The sequence below is a fragment of the Nerophis ophidion genome, linkage group LG26 (genome assembly GCF_033978795.1).
Source record: "Nerophis ophidion isolate RoL-2023_Sa linkage group LG26, RoL_Noph_v1.0, whole genome shotgun sequence".
NCBI lineage: Eukaryota > Metazoa > Chordata > Actinopteri > Syngnathiformes > Syngnathidae > Nerophis > Nerophis ophidion.
The window spans coordinates 29,065,757-29,089,856 of NC_084636.1; the positions used below are offsets into that span (position 1 = coordinate 29,065,757).

Here is a 24,100-nt window from a genome sequence, read left to right on the forward strand (position 1 = left end):
ACTTGTGGTATTAGGTGAACTGGAGGTAAGTAGAACCTCGAAATCAGAAGGAACAGTGTGGTTTTCGTCCTGGTCGTGGAACTGTGGACCAGCTCTATATTCTCGGCAGGGTTATTGAGGGTGCATGAGAGTTTGGCCAACCAGTCTACGTGTGGTTTCTAGACTTGGAGAAGGCATTCGACCGTGTCCCTCGGGAAGTCCTGTGGGGAGCGTTCAGAAAGTATGGGGTATTTTGGCGGTCCGCTCCCTGTACGATTAGTGTCAGAGCTTGGTCCGCATTGCCGGCAGTAAGTCGGACCCGTTTCCAGTGAGGACTGGACTCTGTCAAGGCTGCCCTTTGTCACCGATTCTGTTCATAACTTTTATGGACAGAATTTCTAGGCGCAGTCAAGGCGTTGAGGGGATCCGGTTTGGTGGCTGCAGGACTAGGTGTCTGCTTTTTGCAGATTATATGGTCCTGGTGGCTTCATCTGGCCAGGATCTTCATCTCTCGCTGGATCGGTTCGCAGCAGAGTGTGATCCAAGTGGGATGAGAATCAGCACCTCCACATCAGAGTCCATGGTTCTCGCCCAGGAAAGGGTGGAGTGCCATCTCATATGTATGTGTATACATATATATATGTATCAATCAATCAATCAATGTTTACTTATATAGCCCTAAATCACTAGTGTCTCAAAGGGCTGCACAAACCACCACGACATCCTCGGTAGGCCCACATAAGGGCAAGGAAAACTCACACCCAGTGGGACATCGGTGACAATAATGACCCAGTGGGACGTCAGTGACAATGATGACTATGAGAACCTTAGAGAGGAGGAGTATGTATATATATATATATATATATATATATATATATATATATATATATATATATATATATATATATATATATATATACATATATATATATATATATATATATATATATATATATATATATATATATACATATATATATATACATATGTATATATATGTATGTGTATATGTATATACATATTTCAAAACAACATTACATAAGTTGGAGACACAATTAAACTTTTTTTAAAAACATGTTTTTTTTTTCATATTTATTTCATAAACTGCCAAAAAAAGAAATAAAATAATATCTACAGGTCCCGTGTATTATTTGGGGTATACTTTATTTTTGCAACATGCCATTTATTGCAATTTGGACCCTGCTTGTCGTTTTGCTGCATGACTAAACTACAGAAGAGTGAAGTCGTTTGCAGATCCTCTGTTGCCCTCTAGTGGACATGTGGAGAAATTACACAGCATTCATTTTGGCATCTTAACACATGACAAAAAAATTGTTATTTAACCATCACCTTTCTACTGAAAATTTATTATAATCAAACATTGAAAACTCATTAGTCAATCTATTTGCTGAAGGTATCGTTTCCAGGGTGTGGAATGTGATATTGTTGTCAGAATTATCAAGCACCGAAAAATTTAATCTACTTATATTTTTAAAGTATTTGTATGTGTTATTTGTAGTTAATTATATAATTTAAATTTTTTCCTGTGAGTGATTGAAGTGTTTTTGTGTGTACCAGAGTTGACCAGAGAGTGGAGCCATGTTTCTGCCACACACAAGATGCACTGAATATTTGGTAAGGAAGTAAACACATTTGGCAGAATTTGCTCTGTTTTTGCCTTTTTGGTTTGACCTTGTCATTTTTGGTATGTTTTGAAGTATTATGCCCAATACAACCAAAACACAAATAGTGTCCTGTTGCTGCAAAACCAAAGAAAATCATACTGATCTACATGTAATTTTACATGTAGCATCAACATTTCAACCTTTTTAATATGTAACAATATGTTGATATTGTGGTTGTAAAGTTTGCAGTGGTGTTTCTAATATTTGGACTGCAGCTCAGGAGGTAATAAACAAGTGACACCACTTGTTATGATGCAGTGCAGTTTAAAATGTTACACCTAACCTTTTCAACATTCATCAATATTGTACATGTGCAAAAAAAAAAGGTTAGCCCCTTGCATAACATAATTTAGAAAAAGTAAAACTTCTTCACATTTGAAGACGGGGCCAGAGATACTTTTACCTGTTTGGGTTTTAAAAATATCATGTGTCGTAGTGTGTAAAACTGTGTGTGGGTTAGCGAATCTAAAATTAATATATCTATGTAGTGTAAATGTTAAGCCAAGGAGTTTTTTTTCAACATCAAAACAAAATCATTATGTACAACTAGCTTGTTTATTTTAATGATTTAGAGTGGCAGAGGGGTTAGTGCATCTGCCTCACAATATGAAGGTCCTGCAGTCCTGGGTTCAATTTCAGGCTGAGGATCTTTCTGTGTGGAGTTTGCATGTTCTCCCCGTGAATGCGTGGGTTCCCTCCGGGTACTCCGGCTTCCTCCCACTTCCAAAAGACATGCAGCTGGGGATAGGTTGATTGGCAACACTAAATTGGCCCTAGTGGGGCGGCATAGCTCGGTTGGTAGAGCGCCTGTGCCAGCAACTTGAGGGTTGCAGGTTCGATTCCCGCTTCCGCCATCCTAGTCACTGCCGTTGTGTCCTTGGGCAAGACACTTTACCCACCTGCTCCCAGTGCCACCCACACTGGTTTACATGTAACTTAGATATTGGGTTTCACTATGTAAAGCGCTTTGAGTCACTAGAGAAAAGCGCTATATAAATATAATTCACTTCACTTCACTAGTGTGTGAATGTGAGTGTGAATGATGTCTGTCTATCTGTGTTGGCCCTGCGATGAGGTGGCGACTTGTCTAGGGTGTACCCCGCCTTCCGCCCGATTGTAGCTGAGATAGGCGCCAGCGACCCCGAAAGGGAATAAGCGGTAGAAAATGGATGGATGGATGGATTTAGAGTGCATGAGAAAGTGAAAAGGTGCACCTTTGGACGCTAACTACTCCTGGTATTTCAAATGCATTTAGTGGAGGTAATAGTAAAAATCTACTCCACACTGCAAAAACTGAAATCTAAGTATGATTAAATATCTCAAATAAGGGTGATATTTGCTTATTTTCTGTCTGATAAGATAATTCTTCTCACTAAGCAGTTATGTTAGTGTTTTACTTGTTTTAAGTGTTCTGGTTCTAAATGATCTCAGTAAGATATTACAGCTTGTTGCTGAGATTTTATGTCCTATATTTAGTAAACCATGCTTGAAACTAGAATATCAAGTGTTGCAAAGCTGTGTCATCAACACTCACAAGTATAAAACTACTTTTTTAAAGTAATAATTTCTTATTTTAAGCATGTAAAAAAATCATGACTTTGACACAAGTGTGTCTCATAATTAAAACACAAGACAGCCAAGTACCCATATAGTGGTACAGTTGTTATTAGTGGGTATATACTTATTTGAAGGTATTTTTGGGTTAATTGAGGTTAGCTAATATTACTTGTTTTGGAAAGTCTTCACAAGCCAAATTTTCTTGTTCTATTGGCAGATAATTTTGCTTAGTTCAAATAAAATACCCCTAATTTTTGTATTTTATTTTTTTTTCTTGTTTTTGAACACTGACTTTTTGCAGTGCAAGCATGCCTATTACGTCGATTGCAGAGGTTATGTCAGTCGATCGCCAGCAAGGCATTAAAAAAAAAAAATCCTAAAAATGAGCGATCATCAATCTTCACTACGACGCCACTTTTGTAACTTGATTGACATTCCTGGCACCCGAGGAATTGGTGAGATGAAGCTGTTGCAAGCTAAGAAATGGAAAAAAACAAAACAAACGACCGGCAGGAAGGCGAGAAACACTTTTAAAGTCTCTCGCGCCTCACATGCCGTCAAAAGCCTCAAGACCGACCACACGGTTCCTGTCTTCACAATAAAAGCGCTGCTCCAGCCTGCCCGCGCTAAAAATAAATAAGACTCTCAGAAGGCTAGCGTACACAAGCTGGCAATCTACAGATTTTAACATTTATGTATTTATTGTACAGTGTTAAAAAGGAGTATGGAAACTGGATAAATACGATGTTAAAAACCAACCACTTTCATGTGGTATTGGACAGAAAGGAAGACTTTTTTTCTCTTGCACAATGTGAATTCGAAAATGTGGACGTTATCATCACTACTGTGAATTCTGTCTGATTCCAATCAATGCAAGTTATCAGAATCAGGTAACACACAAACTTATATTCTTGTCTTCAGAATGAAAGAAATCTATATGTTATGGTGAAGTTTGAGTTTGTTTCTAACATGCTTACAATTACAGCATGACACGTGTTAAACATTCTGGTATTTTTCTTAAACACTTTTAACATGTGAAAAAAAACGTATATATTAAAAAATATATATATAAATATATATATATATTTATATATATATATATATTACATACACTTGTAAAGAACATAATGTCATTGTGATAGAGTGATTGGAGCACATACTTGTTGGTCACAAAAAACATTCGTGAAGTTTGGTTCTTTTATGAATTCATTATGTGTCTACTGAAAATGTGACCAAATCTGCTGGGTCAAAAGTATACATACAGCAATGTTAATATTTGCTTACATGTCCCTTGGCAAGTTTCACTGCAATAAGGCGCTTTTGGTGGCCATCCACAAGCTTCTGGTAGAATTTTTGACCACTCCTCTTGACAAAATTGCTGCAGTTCAGCTAAATTTGTTGGTTTTCTGACATGGACTTGTTTCTTCAGTATTGTCCACTTTGGGAAGGCCATTGTAAAACCTTAATTCTAGCCTGATTTAGCCATTCCTTTACCACTTTTGATGTGTTTTTGGGGTCATCGTCCTGTTGGAACACCCAACTGCGCCCAAGACCCAAACTCCAGGCTGATGATATTAGGTTGCCCTGAAAAATTTGGAGGTAATCCTTATTTTTTATTGTCCCATTTACTCTTTGTAAAGCACCAGTTCCATTGGCAGCAAAACAGGCCCAGAGCATAATACTAGCACCACCATGCTTGACGGTAGGATTGGTGTTCCTGTGATTAAAGGCCTGACCTTTTCTACTCCAAACATATTGCCGGGTATTGTGGCCAAACAGCTCAATTTTTGTTTCATCTGACCACAGAACTTTCCTCCAGAAGGTGTTATTTTTGTCCATGTGATGTCAGATTAAACAAAAATCCACCAGAAGCTTGCCAGAAGCTTGTGGATGGCTACCATAAGCGCCGTATTGCAGTGAAACTTGCCAAGGGATATGTATACTTTTGACCCAGCAGATTTGGTCACATTTTCAGTAGACCCATAATAAATTCATAAAAGGACCAAACTTCATGACTGTTTTTTGTGACGAACAAGTATGTGCTCCAATCACTATGTCACAAAAAATAAGAGTTGTAGAAATTATTTGAAACCCAAGACAGCCATGACATTATGTTCTTTACAAGAGTATGTAAACGTTTGACCACGGACTGTAGATTTGCTTATCATCCACATAAAGATGATCTATTATGTTTTGCCTAAAATGTGTCGAATGGGTAGGATGTACACTGAAAACAGGATTGGTCCTAGGATTGAACCATGAGGGACACCTACAGGACAAGGGAGCATAGGCCAAAACCAAATCATCAATTTGGCTTTTAAAGTTCTATTCCTCAGATATGACCTGAACCATTTCAAGGGTGTGTCTTTCAAACCCACACATTGTTCTAAGCGACTAATGAGAGTTGTATGGTCCACTGTGTCGAACGCAGCAGTTAGATTTATAGTATAGTCTAGGAGTGTCACACATATGGCCCGCGAACAGGTTTTATGTGGCTCGCGGGATGAATTTGCAAAGTCTAAAAATGTACCTGAAATTTTTGAATGAAAGAAACAGCTGTTCTAAATGTGTCCACTAAATGTCGCAATAGCAATTATTTTTTATCTTTGTAGATGATGCTACATATATACAAAATAAACCACATGTAGTACATCAGTCGAGGAAAATTATCAAACTACATAAATAACATCCTGAAATTTGATTTATATATATATATATATATATATATATATAATTATCTTTATGGATTGAAAATTAACACCAATGAGTTGATTGATGAACATTATCGCATCATTTATTTAGGAATTATAAATAACGACAAATAAATTATTAATCGCAACATTTAAGTGGAAAAAAAACCCAACAACATTATGAATTGTACATTTTCAGAATGTGTTTGTTCTGTTTTCAAACAAAGAAAACATCTGAAGTTGTCTTTATTTTTAAGTTATCATGCCGTGATTTTACCAGTCCGGCCCATTTGGGAGTAGATTTTTCTCCACGTGGCCCCCGATCTAAAATGAGTTTGACACCCCTGGTATAGTCCAATATACAAGACTCCATACCGGTATCGAATCGGAACTGTAAAACTTGTATCAGGACACCCCTATCCTTAAATGGTGTGGCAACAGGTTAATTACCCGATTAGACGTGTTGATTGTAGCAGGTGTAGTAATTAATATATTTTTAATTATACCGCTCTATTTCTACTAAGCAGCTGGACCCTTTTACTATGTCACTGTCAGTTTCAGTTTTGGCTCTATGGTTAGCATCACGCTTCTTTCACTTCACACACTTTTCATTAGTGGCACTTTGCTGTGGTGGCATATTTTTACAGTCGATTCCTGGTTTGAGTCCTAACCGTATGACTTCATGTACAAACAGCACTTGTATAGTAGACTTTTGCTGTAGAGCAGGGCTGTCAAACTCATTTTAGCTCATGGGCCGCATGGAGGGAAATCTATTCCCAAGTGGGCTGTAATGGTAAACTCATTGCATGATAACTTAGAAATAAAGACAAGTCCAGAATGTTTACTTTGGCCAAAAATAGAACAAGCACGTTCTGAAAACATCCATCCATTTTCTACCGCTTATTCCCTTTTTGGGGTCGCGGGGGGCGCTGGCGCCTATCTCAGCTACAATCGGGCGGAAGGTGGGGTACACCCTGGACAAGTCGCCACCTCATCGCAGGGCCAACACAGATAGACAGACAACATTCACACTCACATTCACACACTAGGGCCAATTTAGTGTTGCCAATCAACCTATCCCCAGGTGCATGTCTTTGGAAGTGGGAGGAAGCCGGAGTAGTTCTGAAAACATACAAATCACAAATAATCCTCTGGAGAAAACACTTCAAGTTTGTTGAAAATTTCTTAGGAAATGGTGCAGCTTCAAAAAAACAATGATCTTAGACTTAGTCTCAGTGTATCTACAAAGCCAGGATTCCAAGATTTTTTTTCTGGGATTGAACAAAAAACACAACATGTAAACTGTTCTAGGTATAAAATACCTCCTTTGCCATGTCCAAGTATCAATCCAGTGCTAACTCAACAAACCGTAAGAATAGATTCCACAGTGCTTGTATTATGTATAACGTAGTATACGGATTAAATTCTAGATTCTGCCAGCTCATTCCAGTGACTACTTCTTCTTATAGACATAACACCAGAAGTAAACCTTTACTAAGAGGGAAAAATTGTCATCTAAAATGGACAAGCTTTAGTATAGCCTGTAGAGGCCCGATGATCTGGAATGAGATTGATAGCTCTATAAAAGAATCACATTTTTTAACATTTTTTAAAAAAGCGTTTTAGATAGATTTATTGCAACGTTATGCTTGGTATATAGAGCACACCCCTTATGCTTGAGGAATTCAAATTAGTCGCATAATTTTGGTCTTGACCTCAGTATGTATGATGAGATTATCGCAGATCTTCAAGATGCAACCTCTTGATTAAATTTGAATAATAGGATATTGAGACAGATTTGGTGGATTTGAAGATTATTTTATTATTTATAAATTAAATTGTTAATCTGTATTTGGAGGGAAGATTTGGAAATGTATTGTATTGTACTGTATTTTGTATATTATATGATGATGTATATTTTAACTGTTGATCCCTGTCCATAAGCTGTGTGCTTCTAGGGATGACCTTTTTGCAGAACAGACTTTGATATTAACAAAAGAAACATTAATGAAATACACAACTATGTATGTCTGTAAATAAATAAATAAAGAAACGGACGTAAAAACTATTCAAAAGGGTTAAGTTCACTTTTCTCGAGTTTGACAGATATATTATGGGGCAACAAGGGTGCCGAACGACGACGTGTTCGAAGCAGAATACATAAAACGGCAGGTTTTAAGTTTCATGTACACACAAAATAGTGCTGCTAGGATCCTGATGAGAGTGCGGAAATACGACCACATCACACCGGTTCTCAATTCCCTTCACTGGCTTCCTGTTCCACTCAGGGTTTGAATACAAAGTATCTCTACTAACTCACCAGTGCCTCCATGGAAATGCCCACCCCTACCTCAAATAACTGCTCACCCCCAAATCCTCCACACGACACCTCCGCTCTGGACAGGCTAACCTCCTCTAACCTCCGAGGACAAAGCTCCGAACCAGTCCGTGGAACGCTCTCCCTGACCACCTGAGGGCACCACAGACTGTGGATGCTTTTTAAAAAAGCTTAAAAAACATGTTTTTAAAAAAGCCTTTTGTTACATCTTTGTGTGCTAGTTCTAGCTATTAGGCTGTTTTAGTTTTTATTTTATTTTACTATTTATCTTACTCGTTGGGGGCAGCTATTTGTTGTTCTAGCTTTGTTCATCTCCGAGTTGGGGAGGAGACCCCGTCCCAAGTGGAGGAGTTCAAGTACCTCGGAGTTTTGTTCACGAGTGAGGGAAGAGTGGATTGTGGGATCGACAGGCGGATCGGTGCGTCGTTTTCAGTAATGCGGATGCTGTATCGATCCGTTGTGGTGAAGAAGGAGCTGAGCTGGAAGGCAAAGCTCTCAATTTACTGGTTGATCTACATTCCCATCCTCACCTATGGTCATGAGCTTTGGGTTATGACCGAAAGGAAAAGATCACGGGTACAAACGGCCGAAATGAGTTTCCTCCGCTGGGTGGTGGGTCTCTCCCTTAGAGATAGGGTGAGAAGCTCTGCCATCTAGGGGGAGCTCAAAGTAAAACCACTGCTCCTCCACATCGAGAGGAGCCAGATGAGGAGATTCGGGCATCTGGTCAGGATGCCACCCGAACGCCTCCCTAGGGAGATTTATAGGGAACGTCCCACCGGTAGGGAAGAGCTGGACAAGTGGCTGGGGAGAGGAAAGTCTGGGGCTTCCTGCTTAGGGTGCTGGCCCTGCGACCCGACCTCGGATAAGCGGAAAAATATGGATGGATAGCTTTGTTCTTTTTTTGAAATGCACTGTAGCACTTTGAGTTTGTTTGTTAATGTAAATTGCTTTTAAAAATAAAATATATTATTATAATTATTATTGTTATCATGTGGCTCGAGGAGGAGGAGCCGCAGTCACCCTTTACTGTGTACCTCTTGCTTGGCCCAGGTATAAACCGTTTGCTTGCAAAACAGCATTATTATTGTGACATTCAGTGGACACATTTAGAACAGCAGTTTCTTTATTTATAAAAAAAAAAAGAAAAAAAAAAGCAGTTATTTTTTATACATGGCAAACTCATCACGCAGGTCAAAAAATAAATTATAATAATAAATATATGTAAAATTTAATAATCATTGCAGAGCATAATCCTCCAATTGTGCCCTCGTAGGTATCCTCTCCCAGTGAGCAGGTGTACTGGACAGGGTGGCATGGTGCAAGTGAGATGGATATGTTTTGAACGGGTGACGACAAAACTCGGCAATCAAAGCAAGCGTTTCAGCGAGCCTTAAAATAACAATTAGCTGTGAAAAAGAAGAGGGGTGATTATAAATTCCATTCAGGGGAGAAAAAAAAAAAGATTCCCCAACTGTCGACCGGGGGATCTCAGGGTGTCGCACAGTTTTTGGTGATGGGGGGGGGGGGTTTGCAATCAGCGTTAAACAGAGCCGTTTTGTGCCTGTGTGATTGTCAAGTGGGCCATTACTTGTTGATAAGAGCACCTTTTTTTTTTTTTTCCTCCTGTGGTCCTGATTGGGCTCCCACTCGCACACCCGCAATCAGGCCCCTTTTTTCAGCCCACTGCCATTTTCAGTGCCGTGATTTCCAACCCGATACCCCTCCCACCGATGAAACGGCCCCCACACCCCGCCCCCATGCGCTCCGTCAGAGCCACCATGACTCACCCCCCCACCAACCCCCAAAGGCCCTACTTCGGCATCCCCCCTCCTCCTTCAGACTCAATGAGCAGCCTTTTATGGCAAGGAGAAAAGGTCGAGCCAATCTGCTTGTGTCAATTGTAAACTAGCCCAATTTGCCCTGATTTTAATGAAATAAACGAGCGCTTGACGAGATGGAGCAGTCTACCTGGGAGACACGCAATAGAGAGGTCAAACGCTCTTTGCTTTCTAGAAAAGACCCTTAAATGCCCTTCATTCATTATTTATTTACTTTAAATGTGCTGGAAATGCCATTAATTTGAAATAAAAAAAACATTCTTTTTTTATTCATAGGCCAAATGTACACAGACTAGTGTTGTTCCGATACCAATATTTTGGTACCAAAATTACTTCAATACTTTTTGGTACTTTTCTAAATAAAGGGGACCCCCCCCCAAAAAATTGCATTATTAGCTTTATTTTAACAAAAAAACTTTGGGTACATTAAACATATGTTTCTTATTGCTAGTTTGTCCTTAAATAAAATAGTGACCATACAAGACAACTCGTCTTTTATTAGTAAGTAAACAAGCAAAGGCTCCTAATTGTTCTGATGACATACGCAGTAACATATTGTGTCATTTATCATTCTATTATTTTTTCAACATTATTAAGGACAAGTGGTAGAAAATGAATTATTAATCTATTTGTTCATTTACTGTTAATATCTTCTTACTTTCTCTTGTAACATGTTCTATCTACACTTCTGTTAAAATGTAATAATCTGTTGTTTCATACTTAACATTATTTTTGGATGATACCACACATTTTGGTATCAATCCGATGCCAAGTCGTTACAGGATCATACATTGGTCATATTCAAAATTGTCATGTCCCTGGAAAGGCCAGTCTAAAACCTTTATTCTAGCTTGATTTAGCCATTCCTTTACCACTTTTGTGTGTTTGGGGTCATTGTCCTGTTGGAACACCCAACTGCGGCCAAGACCCAACCTCCGGGCTGAAGATTTTAGGTTGTCCTGAAGAATTTGGAGGTAATCCTCCTTTTTCATTGTACATTTACACTCTGTAAAGCACCAGTTCCATTGGCAGCAAAATAGCCCCAGCGCATAATACTACCACCACCATGCTTGGCAATAGGACGGTGTTCCTGGGATTAAAGGCCTCATCTTTTCCCCTCCAAATATATTGCTTGGAAGTGGGGGCGGGGGCGTGGTTGGGACGGGGCGTGGTTAAGAGTGGAGGAGTACATATTTCATATATATATACAGTATTTATTTATAAGAAATACTTGACTTTCAGTGAATTCTAGATATATATATATATATATATATATATATATATATATATATATATATATATATATATATAATATATATATTTATAAATAACAGAAATACTTGAATTTCAGTGTTCATTTATTTACACATATACACACACATAACACTCATCTACTCTTTGTTGAGTTAAGGGTTGAATTGTCCATCCTTGTTCTATTCTCGGTCAAACAGCCTGTCGACACGTTACTCAGGTCCGCATGGAGCTGGAGGGGACGTGGCCTCCAGCTCCGCCTGAATTTTGGGAGTTTTTCGGGAGAAAATTTGTCCCGGGAGGTTTTCGGGGGAGGCGCTAAATTCCGGGAATCTCCCGGAAAATCCGGGAGGGTTGGCAAGTATGGGGTATTGTGGCCAAACAGCTAAATGTTAGTTTCATCTGACCACAGCAGCAAACTGTGATCAGCAGCAAACTTTAGACAAGCCTTAAGGTGTCTCTTCTGGAGCAAGGGCTTCCTTCTTGACTGGTAGCTTCTCAGTCCATGGCGAAGCAAAACACGCTTGATTGTAGACACTAACACCTGTGTTCCAGCAGCTTCCAATTCATTGCAGACCTGCTTTTTGGTGGTTCTTGGTTGACTCTTGATCATCCTGACCAATTTTCTCTCAGCAGCAGGTGATAGCTTGCGTTTTCTTCTGGATCATGGCAGTGACAAAACTGTGCCATGCACTCTATACTTACGAACAATTGTCTGCACAGTTGCTCTTGGGACCTTAAGCTGCTTTGAAATGGCTCCAAGTGACTTATCGGACTTGTTCAAGTCATTGATTCGTTTTTTCAGATCTCTGCTGAGTTCCTTTGACTATCCCATTGTCTCGTTTGTAACCGAGTCTAATGACTGCATTATTTAAGCCCTATTTAAAATGGGCTCAGAGATGTCAACAGGTGTCGTCAATCATAATCACTCACATGAAGTTAAAAGGCCATGCCATGAAGCTAATTAGATTTGATCGTAACTTTTTTACATCACAAAAATTGATAATGTATGTTGCTGTATGTATACTTTTGACCCAGTTAATTTGGTCACGTTTTCAGTAAACCCATAATAAATTCATAAAAGAACCAAACTTCATGAACTTTTTTGGGGGGGTGGGCGGCGTGGCACAGTTGGGAGAGTGGCTATGCCAGCAACCTGAGTGTTCCTGGTTCGATTCCTATCTTCTACCAACTTCGTCATGTCCGTTGTGTCCTTGAGCAAGACACTTCACCATTGCTCCTGATGAGTCGTGGTTAGGGCCTTGCATGGCAACTCCCGCCATCAGTGTGTGAATGTGTGTGTGAATGGGTGAATGTGGAAATAGTGTCAAAGCGCTTTGAGTACCTTGAAGGTAGAAAAGCACTATATAAGTATCACCCATTTACCATTTACATTTTTGTGACCAACAAATATGTGCTCCAATCACTCTATCACAAAAAAATAAGAGTTGTAGATATGATTGGAAGCTCAATACTCACAAGTGTATGTGAACTTTTACCACGACTGTGTATATATATATGTATATATATATCCATCCATCCATCCATCTTCTTCCGCTTATCTGAGGTCGGGTCGTGGGGGCAGCAGCCTAAGCAGGGAAGCCCTGACGCTCCTCTCCCCAGCCACTTCGTCCAGCTCTTCCCGGGGAATCCCGAGGCGTTCCCGGGCCAGCCGGGAGACATAGTTTTTCCAACGTGTCTTGGGTCTTCCCCGTGGCCTCCTACCGGTCGGACGTACCCGAAACACCTCCCTAGGCATCCTGACCAGATGCCCGTACCACCTCATCTGGCTCCTCTCGATGTGGAGGAGTAGCGGCTTTACTTTGAGCTCTTCCCGAATGGCAGAGCTTCTCACCCTATCTCTAAGGGAGAGCCCCACCACCCGGCGGAGGAAACTCATTTCGGCCGCTTGTACCCGTGATCTTGTCCTTTCGGTCAAAACCCAAAGCTCATGACCATAGGTGAGAATGGGAACGTAGATCGCTTGGCAAATCGAGAGGTTTGCCTTCCGGCTCAGCTCCTTCTTCACCACAACGGATCGATAGAGCGTCCGCATTGCTGAAGATGCCGCACCGATCCGCCTGTCGATCTCACGATCCACTCTTCCCTCACTCCTGAACAAGACTCTGAGGTACTTGAACTCCTCCACTTGAGGCAGGGTCTCCTCCCCAACCCAGAGATGGCACTCCACCGTTTTCAGGGTGACAACCATGGACTCAGACTTGAAGGTGCCGATTTTCATCGCTTCACACTGCTGCGAACCGATCCAGTGAGAGCTGAAGATCCTGGCCAAATGAAGCCATCAGGACCACATCATCTGCAAAAAGCAGAGACCTAATTCTGCAGCCATCAAACCGGATCCCCTCAATGCCCTGACAGTGCCTAGAAATTCTGTCCATAAAAGTTATGAACAGAATCGGTTCCAACACTCACTGGAAACGGGTCCGACTTACTGCCGGCAATGCGGACCAAGCTCTGGCACTGATCGTACAGGGAGCGAACCGCCACAATAAGACAGTCCGATACCCCATACTCTTTGAGCACTCCCCACAGGACTTCCCGAGGGACACGGTCAAATGCCTTCTCCAAGTCCACAAAGCACATGTAGACTGGTTGGGCAAACTCCCTTTTTGAACAGGGGTGTTCAAAAAGTATAGCTAACCAAACATTTTCACAACCCCCTGCAGTACCTCTGCGGACCCCTGGGGGTAGCGCATCCCCTGTTGAAGACTTCCGCTTGACACTTGCATGATTCTATGCCCTCATATGATGACAACAAGGTCTCAGTCTTTATCACCCTCATTTTATTCCCACTTTCCTTCTTCCTCTCGTAGCTGCAGCGTCACACTAGGCCAGACGTGAGCTCACACGGCAGTTGAACGAGTTTGTTGACGGATGCGGCGGGTGTTTTTGTCTGCTCCATATCCCGCAAAGCGGAATGACAACAAGCATCTGGGCTGCCACATGAGGGACGGTCCTCGTCGACCTGATAAGCAAGAAGAAGTCTTCATGTCTGAGGAAAGCACCGCTCTTTTGATGATAAAACACTTGCCACACCGAGATGGGCCGACTTGATTCGAACACCGCTCGGTCACCTTTGACCTTTCTCTATCGGCGCGCATCATTGACGGAGGCTTGGGGAGGAGGGAGCGTGCGTGTGTGTGGGATGGCGGACTTGTAGATCAGATAAGGATTAAAGCCTATTCATATGCACTGGCTGGAACAGGACACATCTTCCATGGAGGCACGCTACACGGGCGAGATACAGTATGATAGGTTCATGCCGCTGCAGGTTGGTCACCACCGAGACCTCCAGCGGGCACGGGGAGAAAGATACGGTCGTAAAAACAACTGCAACATGTTATCTTTTCATGTTTTACAGTATCTGCCGTGCCTTTTAAAAAGCAGGTGCACCATTTAATTTGATACTGCAGCTCAAACATGACAATATAGCAAGAGTTCGCACCATATTTGAGCGCCAACATGCGACATTTTACATCAGGGGTGTCAAACGTAGCATCATCTACAAAGATACTAAGAATTGCTATTGCGCCATCTAGTGGACACATTTAGAACAGCTGTTTCTGTCATTCAAAAATGCCGACTCATTTTTGTACACTCTCGGCATTCTATCGATGAGCTTCAAGCATACAGTAGGGCAAAAAAGTATTTAGTCAGCCACCGATTGTGCAAGTTCTCCCACTTAAAATGATGACAGAGGTCTGTAATTTTCATCATAGGTACACTTCAACCGTGAGACACAGAATGTGAAAAAAAAAAATCCAGGAATTCACATTGTAGGAATTTTAAATAATTTATTTGTAAATTATAGTGGAAAATAAGTATTTGGTCAACCATTCAAAGCTCTCACTGATGGAAGGATGTTTTGGCTCAAAATCTCACGATACATCGCCCCAGTCATTCTTTCCTTAACCCGGATCAATCGTCCTGTCCCCTTAGCAGAAAAACAGCCCCAAAGCATGATGTTTCCACCCCCATGCTTCACAGTAGGTATGGTGTTCTTGGGATGCAACTCAGTATTCTTCATCCTCCAAACACGAAGAGTTGAGTTTATACCAAAATGGATACATGGATGATACAGCAGAGGATTGGGAGAATGTCATGTGGTCAGATGAAACCAAAATAGAACTTTTTGGTATAAACTCAACTCGTCGTGTTTGGAGGAAGAAGAATACTGTGTTGCATCCCAAGAACACCACACCTACTGTGAAGCATGGGGGTGGAAACATAGTGCTTTGGGGCTGTTTTTCTGCTAAGGGGACAGGACGATTGATCAGTGTTAAGGAAAGAAGGAATGGGGCCATGTATCGTGAGATTTTGAGCCACAACTTCCATCAGTGAGAGCTTTGAATGGTTGACCAAATACTTATTTTCCACCATAATTTACAAATAAATCCTTTAAAATTCCTACAATGTGAATTCCTGGATTTTTTTTCTTATTCTGTCTGTCACAGTTGAAGTGTACCTATGATGAAAATTACAGACCTCTGTCATCATTTTAAGTGGGAGAACTTGCACAATCGGTGGCTGACTAAATACTTTTTTGCCCCACTGTACCTATGAAGTGGAAACATATCAGGTGACAACCTCTTGAAGCTCACCGAGAGAATGCCGAGTGTGTGCAAAGCAGTAATCAGAGCAAATGTTGGCTATTTTGAAGAAACTAGAATATAAAACATGTTTTCAGTTATTTCACCTTTTTTTGTTAAGTACATAACTCCACATGTGTTCATTCATAGTGTTGATGCCTTCAGTGACAATCTACAATGTAAATAGTCATGAAAATAAAGAAAACGCATTGAATGAGAAGGTGTGTCCAAACTTTTGGCCTGTACTATATGTTGCTCTTTATTTAAAAAAATTAAGAAAATATAATGTATACAAATTTCTCAAAGCAACAAAAATATCAAAACCCTAATAATCATATGCAACGTGAACTACTACTGTTTTGATTTAATACCATTTTAAGTATTTTTTTTTTCAAATATAAAATTGTATTGTATGTTTTTAATATATCCAATAATATGAAATAATTGATGTTGTGTAATAAAATAACAATACACTGTTTCCTTGTGTGCGCATTAGGGTTGTACGGTATACCGGTATTAGTATAGTACTGCGATACTAATGAATCATACTCTGTACTATGCGGCCTCTGAAAAGTACCGCTCCACTCACAATGTAAATAAACGCCATTGGTAGATCTACACCTAACATCCACTGTAATGATATCAAGTACAGTAATGTATCCAGTCGATACTACTATGATTACATCGATATTTTATGGCATCACAACATCTTCTTTCGTTTAAAAAAAAAAAAATCATATTATGTTTGTAAACTCAGGAAATATGTCCCTGAACACATGAGGACTTTGAATATGACCAATGTATGATCCTGCAATGACTTGGTATCAAATTGATACCCAAATGTATGATATCATCCAAAACTAATGTAAAGTGTCAAATAATAGAAAAATAGGTGATTTACATTTTAACAGAAGTGTAGATAGAACATGTTAAAAGAGAATGTAAGCAGATATTAACAGTAAATGAACAAGTAGACGGCGCAGTGGGGAGAGTGGCCGTGCGCAACCCGAGCGTCCCTGGTTCAATTCCCACCTAGTACCAACCTCGTCACGTCCGTTGTGTCCTGAGCAAGACACTTCACCCTTGCTCCTGATGGGTGCTGGTTGGCGCCTTGCATGGCAGCTCCCTCCATCAGTGTGTGAATGTGTGTGTGAATGGGTAAATGTGGAAGTAGTGTCAAAGCGCTTTGAGTACCTTGAAGGTATAAAAGCGCTATACAAGTACAACCCATTTATTTATTTATCATTTATTAATAATTCATTTTCTACCACTTGTCCTTAATGATAGAATGATAAATGACACAATATGTTACTGCATACGTCAGCAGACTAAATTACGAGCCTTTGTTTGCTTACTTACTACTAAAAGACAAGTTTTGTTGTATGTTCACTATTTTTTTTAAGGACAAACTTGCAATAAGAAACATGTTTGGTGTACCATAAAATGTTTTGTTAAAATAAAACCAATAATGCTATTTGTTGTGGTCCACTTTATTTAGAAAAGTACAGAAAACTATCGAAATCATTTTGTTACCGGTACCAAACTATTGGTATCGGGAAAACACTAACTTACAATAATATGCTGTAAAGAACAACGTAAAAGTTATTGTCATTTTCATTAATTTGATGGGTAGTTTGCTGTAAAGTTAAGTGTTTTCATTTAGACAAAAACATGTTTGGAAAGTATGATAATATACAGTAATATTTGTTGCAATGTTGGCTACTATTAGAGTTTAAAAGGGCATGCAATTTCAAGAAGAAAATTAAAAAAAAAAGAAATAAAGCCAATGATGCAATTTTTTGTGGTCCCCTTTATTTAAAAATGTACCGAAAAGTATGGAAATAATAAATATTGGTACCGGGACAACACTAGTGTGCATGCATTTAACAGTGAAAATGATACCTAAAGTATCTACCAATGCTGTCTTGTTTGAATACTATTGTACATCAACTGAAATTGTATTGTAGTTTTTAATATTCCAATAAAAATGACTATTTTGGTCAAATCCATTTTTTCAAATATGCTCTGCATTTGTCTGCGTACGTATAACAGTGGAAACGACCCATCCATCCATCCATTTTGTACCGCTTATCCCTTTCGGGGTCACAGGGGGTGCTGGAACCTATCTCAGCTACAATTTTACTTTATTCATACATAAAAACAAGTCTTGAAATGTCAATTAATTCTCACCAGTTTATGGACATAAAGAGTTAAATTTCCTATTAGAGCATCCATCCATCCATTTTCTACCGCTTATTCCCTCTGGGGTCGCGGGGGGCGCTGGTGCCTATCTCAGCTACAATCGGGCGGAAGGCGGTGTACACCCTGGACAAGTCGCCACCTCATCACAGCCTATTAGAGCAGTGTTTTTCAACCTTTTCTGAGCCAAGGCACATTTTTTTCATTCATGAAAAAAATCCGGAGGCACACCACCGGCAGAAAACATAAAAATATTAAACTCAGCAGCCGATATATACAATAAAAAGACGTTGGCGCAGTTGTTGGATATGACTATAGCTCTTGTCTCAAAGTAGGTCACACAACACTGTCACATCACGTTGTGACTTATCTTGAAGTTTTTGGTGTTTTCCTGTGTGTTGTGTTTTAGTTCTTGTCTTGCGCTCCTATTTTCGGTGGCTTTTTCTGTTTTGTTAGTAATTTTCCTGCAGCAGTTTCATGTCTTCCTTGAACGCTATTCCCCGCACCTGCTTTGTTTTCGCAATCAAGACTACTTTTAGTCGTGCGGACACTATCCTTCCTTGTGTGGACATTGTTGATTGTCATGTCATGTATAGACATGCTTTGTGTACACTGTCTGCTCCACGCCCCGTAGGTCTTTGCTGTCGTCCAGCATTCTGTTTTTGTTTACTTTGCAGCCAGTTCAGTTTTAGTGTCATTTTGCATAACCATCCCTAAGCTTCAATGGCACTCGCCTTTTGTTTATTTTTGGTTTAAGCGTTAGACCAGTGTTTTTCAACCTTTTTTGAGCCGAGGCACATTTTTTGCGTTGAAAATATCTGGAGGCACACCACCAGCGGTAATCATAAAAAAACAAAACTCAGTTGACAGTAAAAAGTTGTCGCAATTGTTGGATATGAATTCAAATCTCAACCAACAATGCATCAGTATAGCTCTTGTCTCAAAGTAGGTTAATGTCCCCATCTGTCACATCACGCCATGACTTATTTTGAGTTTTTGGCTGTTTTCCTGTGTGTAGTGTTTTAGTTTTTGCTTTTGCGCTCCTATTTTGGTGGATTTTTCTGTTTTTGGGGGATTTTCCTGTTTCATGTCTTCCTTACAGCGCTATTTCCCGCATTTACTTTGTTTTAGCAATCAAGAATATTTCACTTGTTTTTCTTTTTCTTTGTGGGGACATTGTTGACTGTCATGTCATGTTCAGATGTACATTGTGGGCGCTGTCTTTGCTCAACACACAGTAAGTCTTTGCTGTCCTCCAGCATTCTGTTTTTGGTTACTTTGTAGCCAGTTCAGTTTCTATTTTTGTTCCTTAAGCTTCAATGCCTTTTCTCAGGGGCACTCAACTTTTGTTTATTTTTCGTTTTAGCATTTTTCATCTGCATACTGCCTTCCACTGTTGTCTGCATATTGGGATCACGACATACCATTTTCCGACATCTACAAAGCAATTAGCTACCGGCTGCCACCTGCTGATATGGAAGAGCATAACATGGTTACTCTGCCAAGATCTCGACAGCACCGACACTCAACAACGGCACATTATTTGCAGACTATAAATACTTGTTTGCAAAACATATTTTTACCCCAAATAGGTGAAATTAGATAATCTCCCACGGCACACTAAACTGTATCTCAAGGCACACTAGTTGAAAAACACTGCGTTAGACACCTTTTTACCTGCACGCTGCCTCCCGCTGTCGTCTGCATATTGGGATCACGACAAACATCTACAAAGCAATTAGCTGCCTACTAATATGGAAGAGTATTACGCGGTTACTCTGCCGAGCTCGAGACAGCGCAGACACTCAACAAGAGCACATTTGCAGATTGAAATTACTGGTTTGCAAAAAATATTCATAACCCAATCAGGTGAAATGACATCATCTTCCACGGCACACCAGTCTAGTCAGTGGTTGAAAAACACTGTATTAGAAGATCCTTAACAAGGGTGGGTCACGCATTGTTTATTTTTGTGTGACTTAAAGCTGCACCTTTTTCTTCTTCTTCTTCTTCTTCTCGCGCGAGTCTCCCTTCTGGGAACCGCACAGGCGGATTATTACCAAGGGGGGCGTGTCTTGAGGTGACACTGAAATATGAATTATGATCCTCCCACAGGACTTAAACTCACCCCCGAGATGAAGAGCAGTGTGCAGTGTGGATCGAGGCGTGAGCCATGCGCTGGAAGAGCGAGGTCAAAGTTCAATGCTGCGTGGTGGACGGAGGCCCCGGCAATGAGGTGAGTGCGTGCAGCTGGTTCTGGCGGGCCCCCCGGGTCGCACCGGGCCTTAATGGCGTCTGCCAATTAGCACAGCAAACTCTCTTTAAGCAGTCTGGACCGCTCAGTATTTGCACAATAATTTGACTCAATCATTAAAACTCAAGCAGTTAATGAGACCTCGTCGACTTTTTGTCTTCTTTTAATCGCCGTTATTAAATAAATCAATGCCCTTTGGCAGCGGCCGGGTGGATGATTGACAGGCGGAATGGACGTGCGAGCGCAGATCTGAAGAGCATAAATGCACCTAAAAAGGACAAGTGTCGGCTCAAGTGTGGTCTGTTTGTCTAAGTAACCACGTGGCGAGCGCGCTCTTAAATTGCCGTTTCCGCCTAAACGGGCCTGACGTCGTCATGGTGAAATGTGAGCGGGCAGGATGATATTTATGGGATGGCGGAGAGAGTGAGGGAGCCTTCATCATGTGTGAGGAGTGCAAAGAGCACATTCTGGACACAGGTGACCCTCTGGTATGGAGGATTCACGCTTTTTGGACTAAACAAAGTGCTTAAAAAGTGCTTTTTTTGTTCGCCCCGCAGGGTCCACAGGCGGAGGTGGCGGATGAAGAGGCGTCCACCCTGCAGACCATGTCCGCCGCGCCTCTTCTGAGCAGAAGTGTGTGTGCGAGCTGCAACCAGGAAATAGTAGATAAATATTTATTAAAGGTAACTTTTTTTTTGTTTTCTTTATTTCAACTTGTGGATGTTTGTGGTTTCGCAGGCAGCGGTAGTCATGCCCCGTGGGCCTGGCGGAAGAGATAAATGCTCCTCACCTCGCTGTGTTTACCGCTGTGCCCTGCAGGTGAGCGACCTGTGCTGGCATGTGCGCTGCCTGTGCTGCAGCGTGTGCCAGGCGGCGCTTGGCAGCCACGCCAGCTGCTACATCAAGGACAAGGAGGTCTTCTGTAAGATGGACTACTTCAGGTACGTACACGTAAACCTTGGATTCTTCTTCCCAACTCTTACTGTTCATATTGCAAATGCACAGGAGGTGAGAACTCGGCGAAGTTAAGACTTATTAGGGCTAGATTGTTGTCCTTCTATCTTTATGTGGCATAACTGTACCGCTATTTGCTGGCAACAATAACAATAATTATATTCACACTTTACGTCAAAATTATAATTGCATTTTTTCTAGATGAGTGCAATTATATATATATTTTTTTACCAACTTTTGTCATTTAATGCTATTAATATTTTTTATTTTATTTTTATGAACCAATTTAATTATAATTACATTTATTAAAATAGATTACATAACACATACTTTAATGACCAATGCCAGTGTAATCTATATTCAAACTATATATCAAAATTGTAATTGCACTTTTTCTCTATCTTTTTTTAACCAATTTTTGTTATTTAATACTTAATATATATGCATTTTTGTGTGTATGAACAAATAAATGGATTAAAATAGATTAAAAATACATATTTTCATGACTCATGCCATAACAATCTTTATTTAAATTATGCATGAAAATTATAATAAAATATGTTCCATTTTTTTATTATGTCTATTGGCTATATAGATAATAAAACAACTGAATAGTATCTAATGTGTTTTAATGCATTTTTGTAAACACAGTGTTGCCATCTTGTGACATTAAGGACATTTGGAAAGACAAGTGCAATTGTCTTTTTTCAACCAACTTCTGTCATTTAATACTATTAATGTATTTTTATTATTTTTATGAACCAAACAAATTATTAAAATAGATTACACAACACATACTTTCATGACTTATGCAGTGTAATCTATATTCAAACTATACATAAAAAAATTGTAATTGCACTTTCTCAAATGTTTATCTTTTTTAACCAATTTTTGTCATTTAATACAAAATATGTATGCATTTTTGTGTGTATGAACAAATAAATGGATTAAAATAGATTGAAAATACATATTTTCATGATTCATGCCAGAGCAATCTTTATTTAAACCTATACATCTAAATTATAATATAATTTTTAAAAACAATAAAATATATCATTTTGTTATTATTTCTATTAGCTATTTAGATGATAAAGAATGTTTTAATGCATTTTTATAAACACAGTGTTGCCATCTTGTGACATTTGGCAAGACTAGTACAATGTTCTTTATTTCAACCAACTTTTGTCACCTAATACATTAATGTATTTTTATGAACTAGTAAATTGATTAAAATAGATTACATAAGACATACTTTCATGACTCATGCCAGTGCAGTCTATATTGAAACGTACATCAAAATTATAATAACATATTTTCCATGTTTGTTATTATTACTATTAGCTATAGAGTTCATAAAAAAACTAGAAAAAAAGTGCAATTGTAATTACATTATATTTGTATCTTTTTTTAACCAACTTTTGTCATTTAATGCATGATATATATGTATTTTTGTTATTAAAATAGATTACATAATACATATTTTCATGACTCATACCAGAGCAATCATTATTTAAACTATGCATCTAAATTATAATAAAATGTTTTAAATGTATTGTTATTATTACTATTAACTATATAGATAATAAAAAACAGAATAGTACCTATTATGTTTTAATGCATTTTTGTAAACACAGTGTTTCCATTTTGTGACATTAAGGACATTTGACAAGACAAGTGCTTTTTTTTTACCAACTTTTGTCACCTAATACATTAATGGATTTTTATGAACTAATAAATTGATTAAAATAGATTACATAAGACATACTTTCATGACTCATGCCACTGGAGTCTATATTCAAACATACATCAAAATTATAATAACATATTTTCCATTTTTGTTATTAGTATTAGCTATATCAATAATAAAACACTGAAAAAAGTGTAATTGTAATTACACTTTTTTTATTTTTTTAAATCTTTTTTTAACCAACTTTTGTCATTTAATGCATAATATATATGTATTTATGTTATTAAAATAGATTACATAACACATATTTTCATGACTCATGCCAGAGCAATCTTTATTTAAACTATACATCAAAATTATGATAAAATATTTTCCATTTTTGTTATTATTACTATTAGCTATATAGATAATACAGAACTGAATATTATATATTATGAGTATTGAGTATGTTTTAATGCATTTTTGTAAAAAAAAAAACAGTGTTGCCATTTTGTGACATTAAGGACATTTGGCAAGACTAGTCAAATTTCTTTTTACCAACTTTTGTCATTTAATACATTAATATATATATACATAGTTTTATTTTATTTTTATTAACAAATAGATTGATTAAAATAGATTACATAACACATTTTTTTATGATTCATGCTAGTGCAGTTTATGTTCCAACTATACATCAAAATTGTAATATACATTTTTTAATTCATATTATAATGATTATTAGGTATATATGAAACCCTAGATGGTATCTGTTATGAGTATTAAGTAGGGTTTAATGCATTTTTGTAAAGGCATTGATGCCATTTTGTGACATTAAGGACATTTGGCAACTTTGACATAATACATATATTTTTGTATTTGTATTAACAAATACATTGATAAAAATAGATAAGCAATTGCATTGAATCTTCCATTTATTTAATGTTTTAGTTTGATTATATTTTATATATTATGCATTGTATATTTCATATATATACTGTATGTATATATGTGTATATATATATATATATATATATATATATAGTATGAGTATGAACTAATAAATTGATTAAAAT

General features: G+C 38.7%; 1 protein-coding gene across 1 annotated transcript in view; it reads left to right on the top strand.

Moving 5' to 3' along the window:
* Positions 1-24,100, top strand: part of LOC133543612 (LIM/homeobox protein Lhx8) — a 39,692-nt gene that overhangs the window by 343 nt on the left and 15,249 nt on the right. The window contains exons 2-5 of the mRNA XM_061888290.1: positions 1,558-1,614; positions 20,266-20,386; positions 20,962-21,066; positions 21,143-21,345. Coding sequence (XP_061744274.1) covers positions 20,324-20,386; positions 20,962-21,066; positions 21,143-21,345 — 371 coding nt within the window. The 5' untranslated portion in view covers positions 1,558-1,614; positions 20,266-20,323. The remainder of the gene's footprint in view (positions 1-1,557; positions 1,615-20,265; positions 20,387-20,961; positions 21,067-21,142; positions 21,346-24,100) is intronic.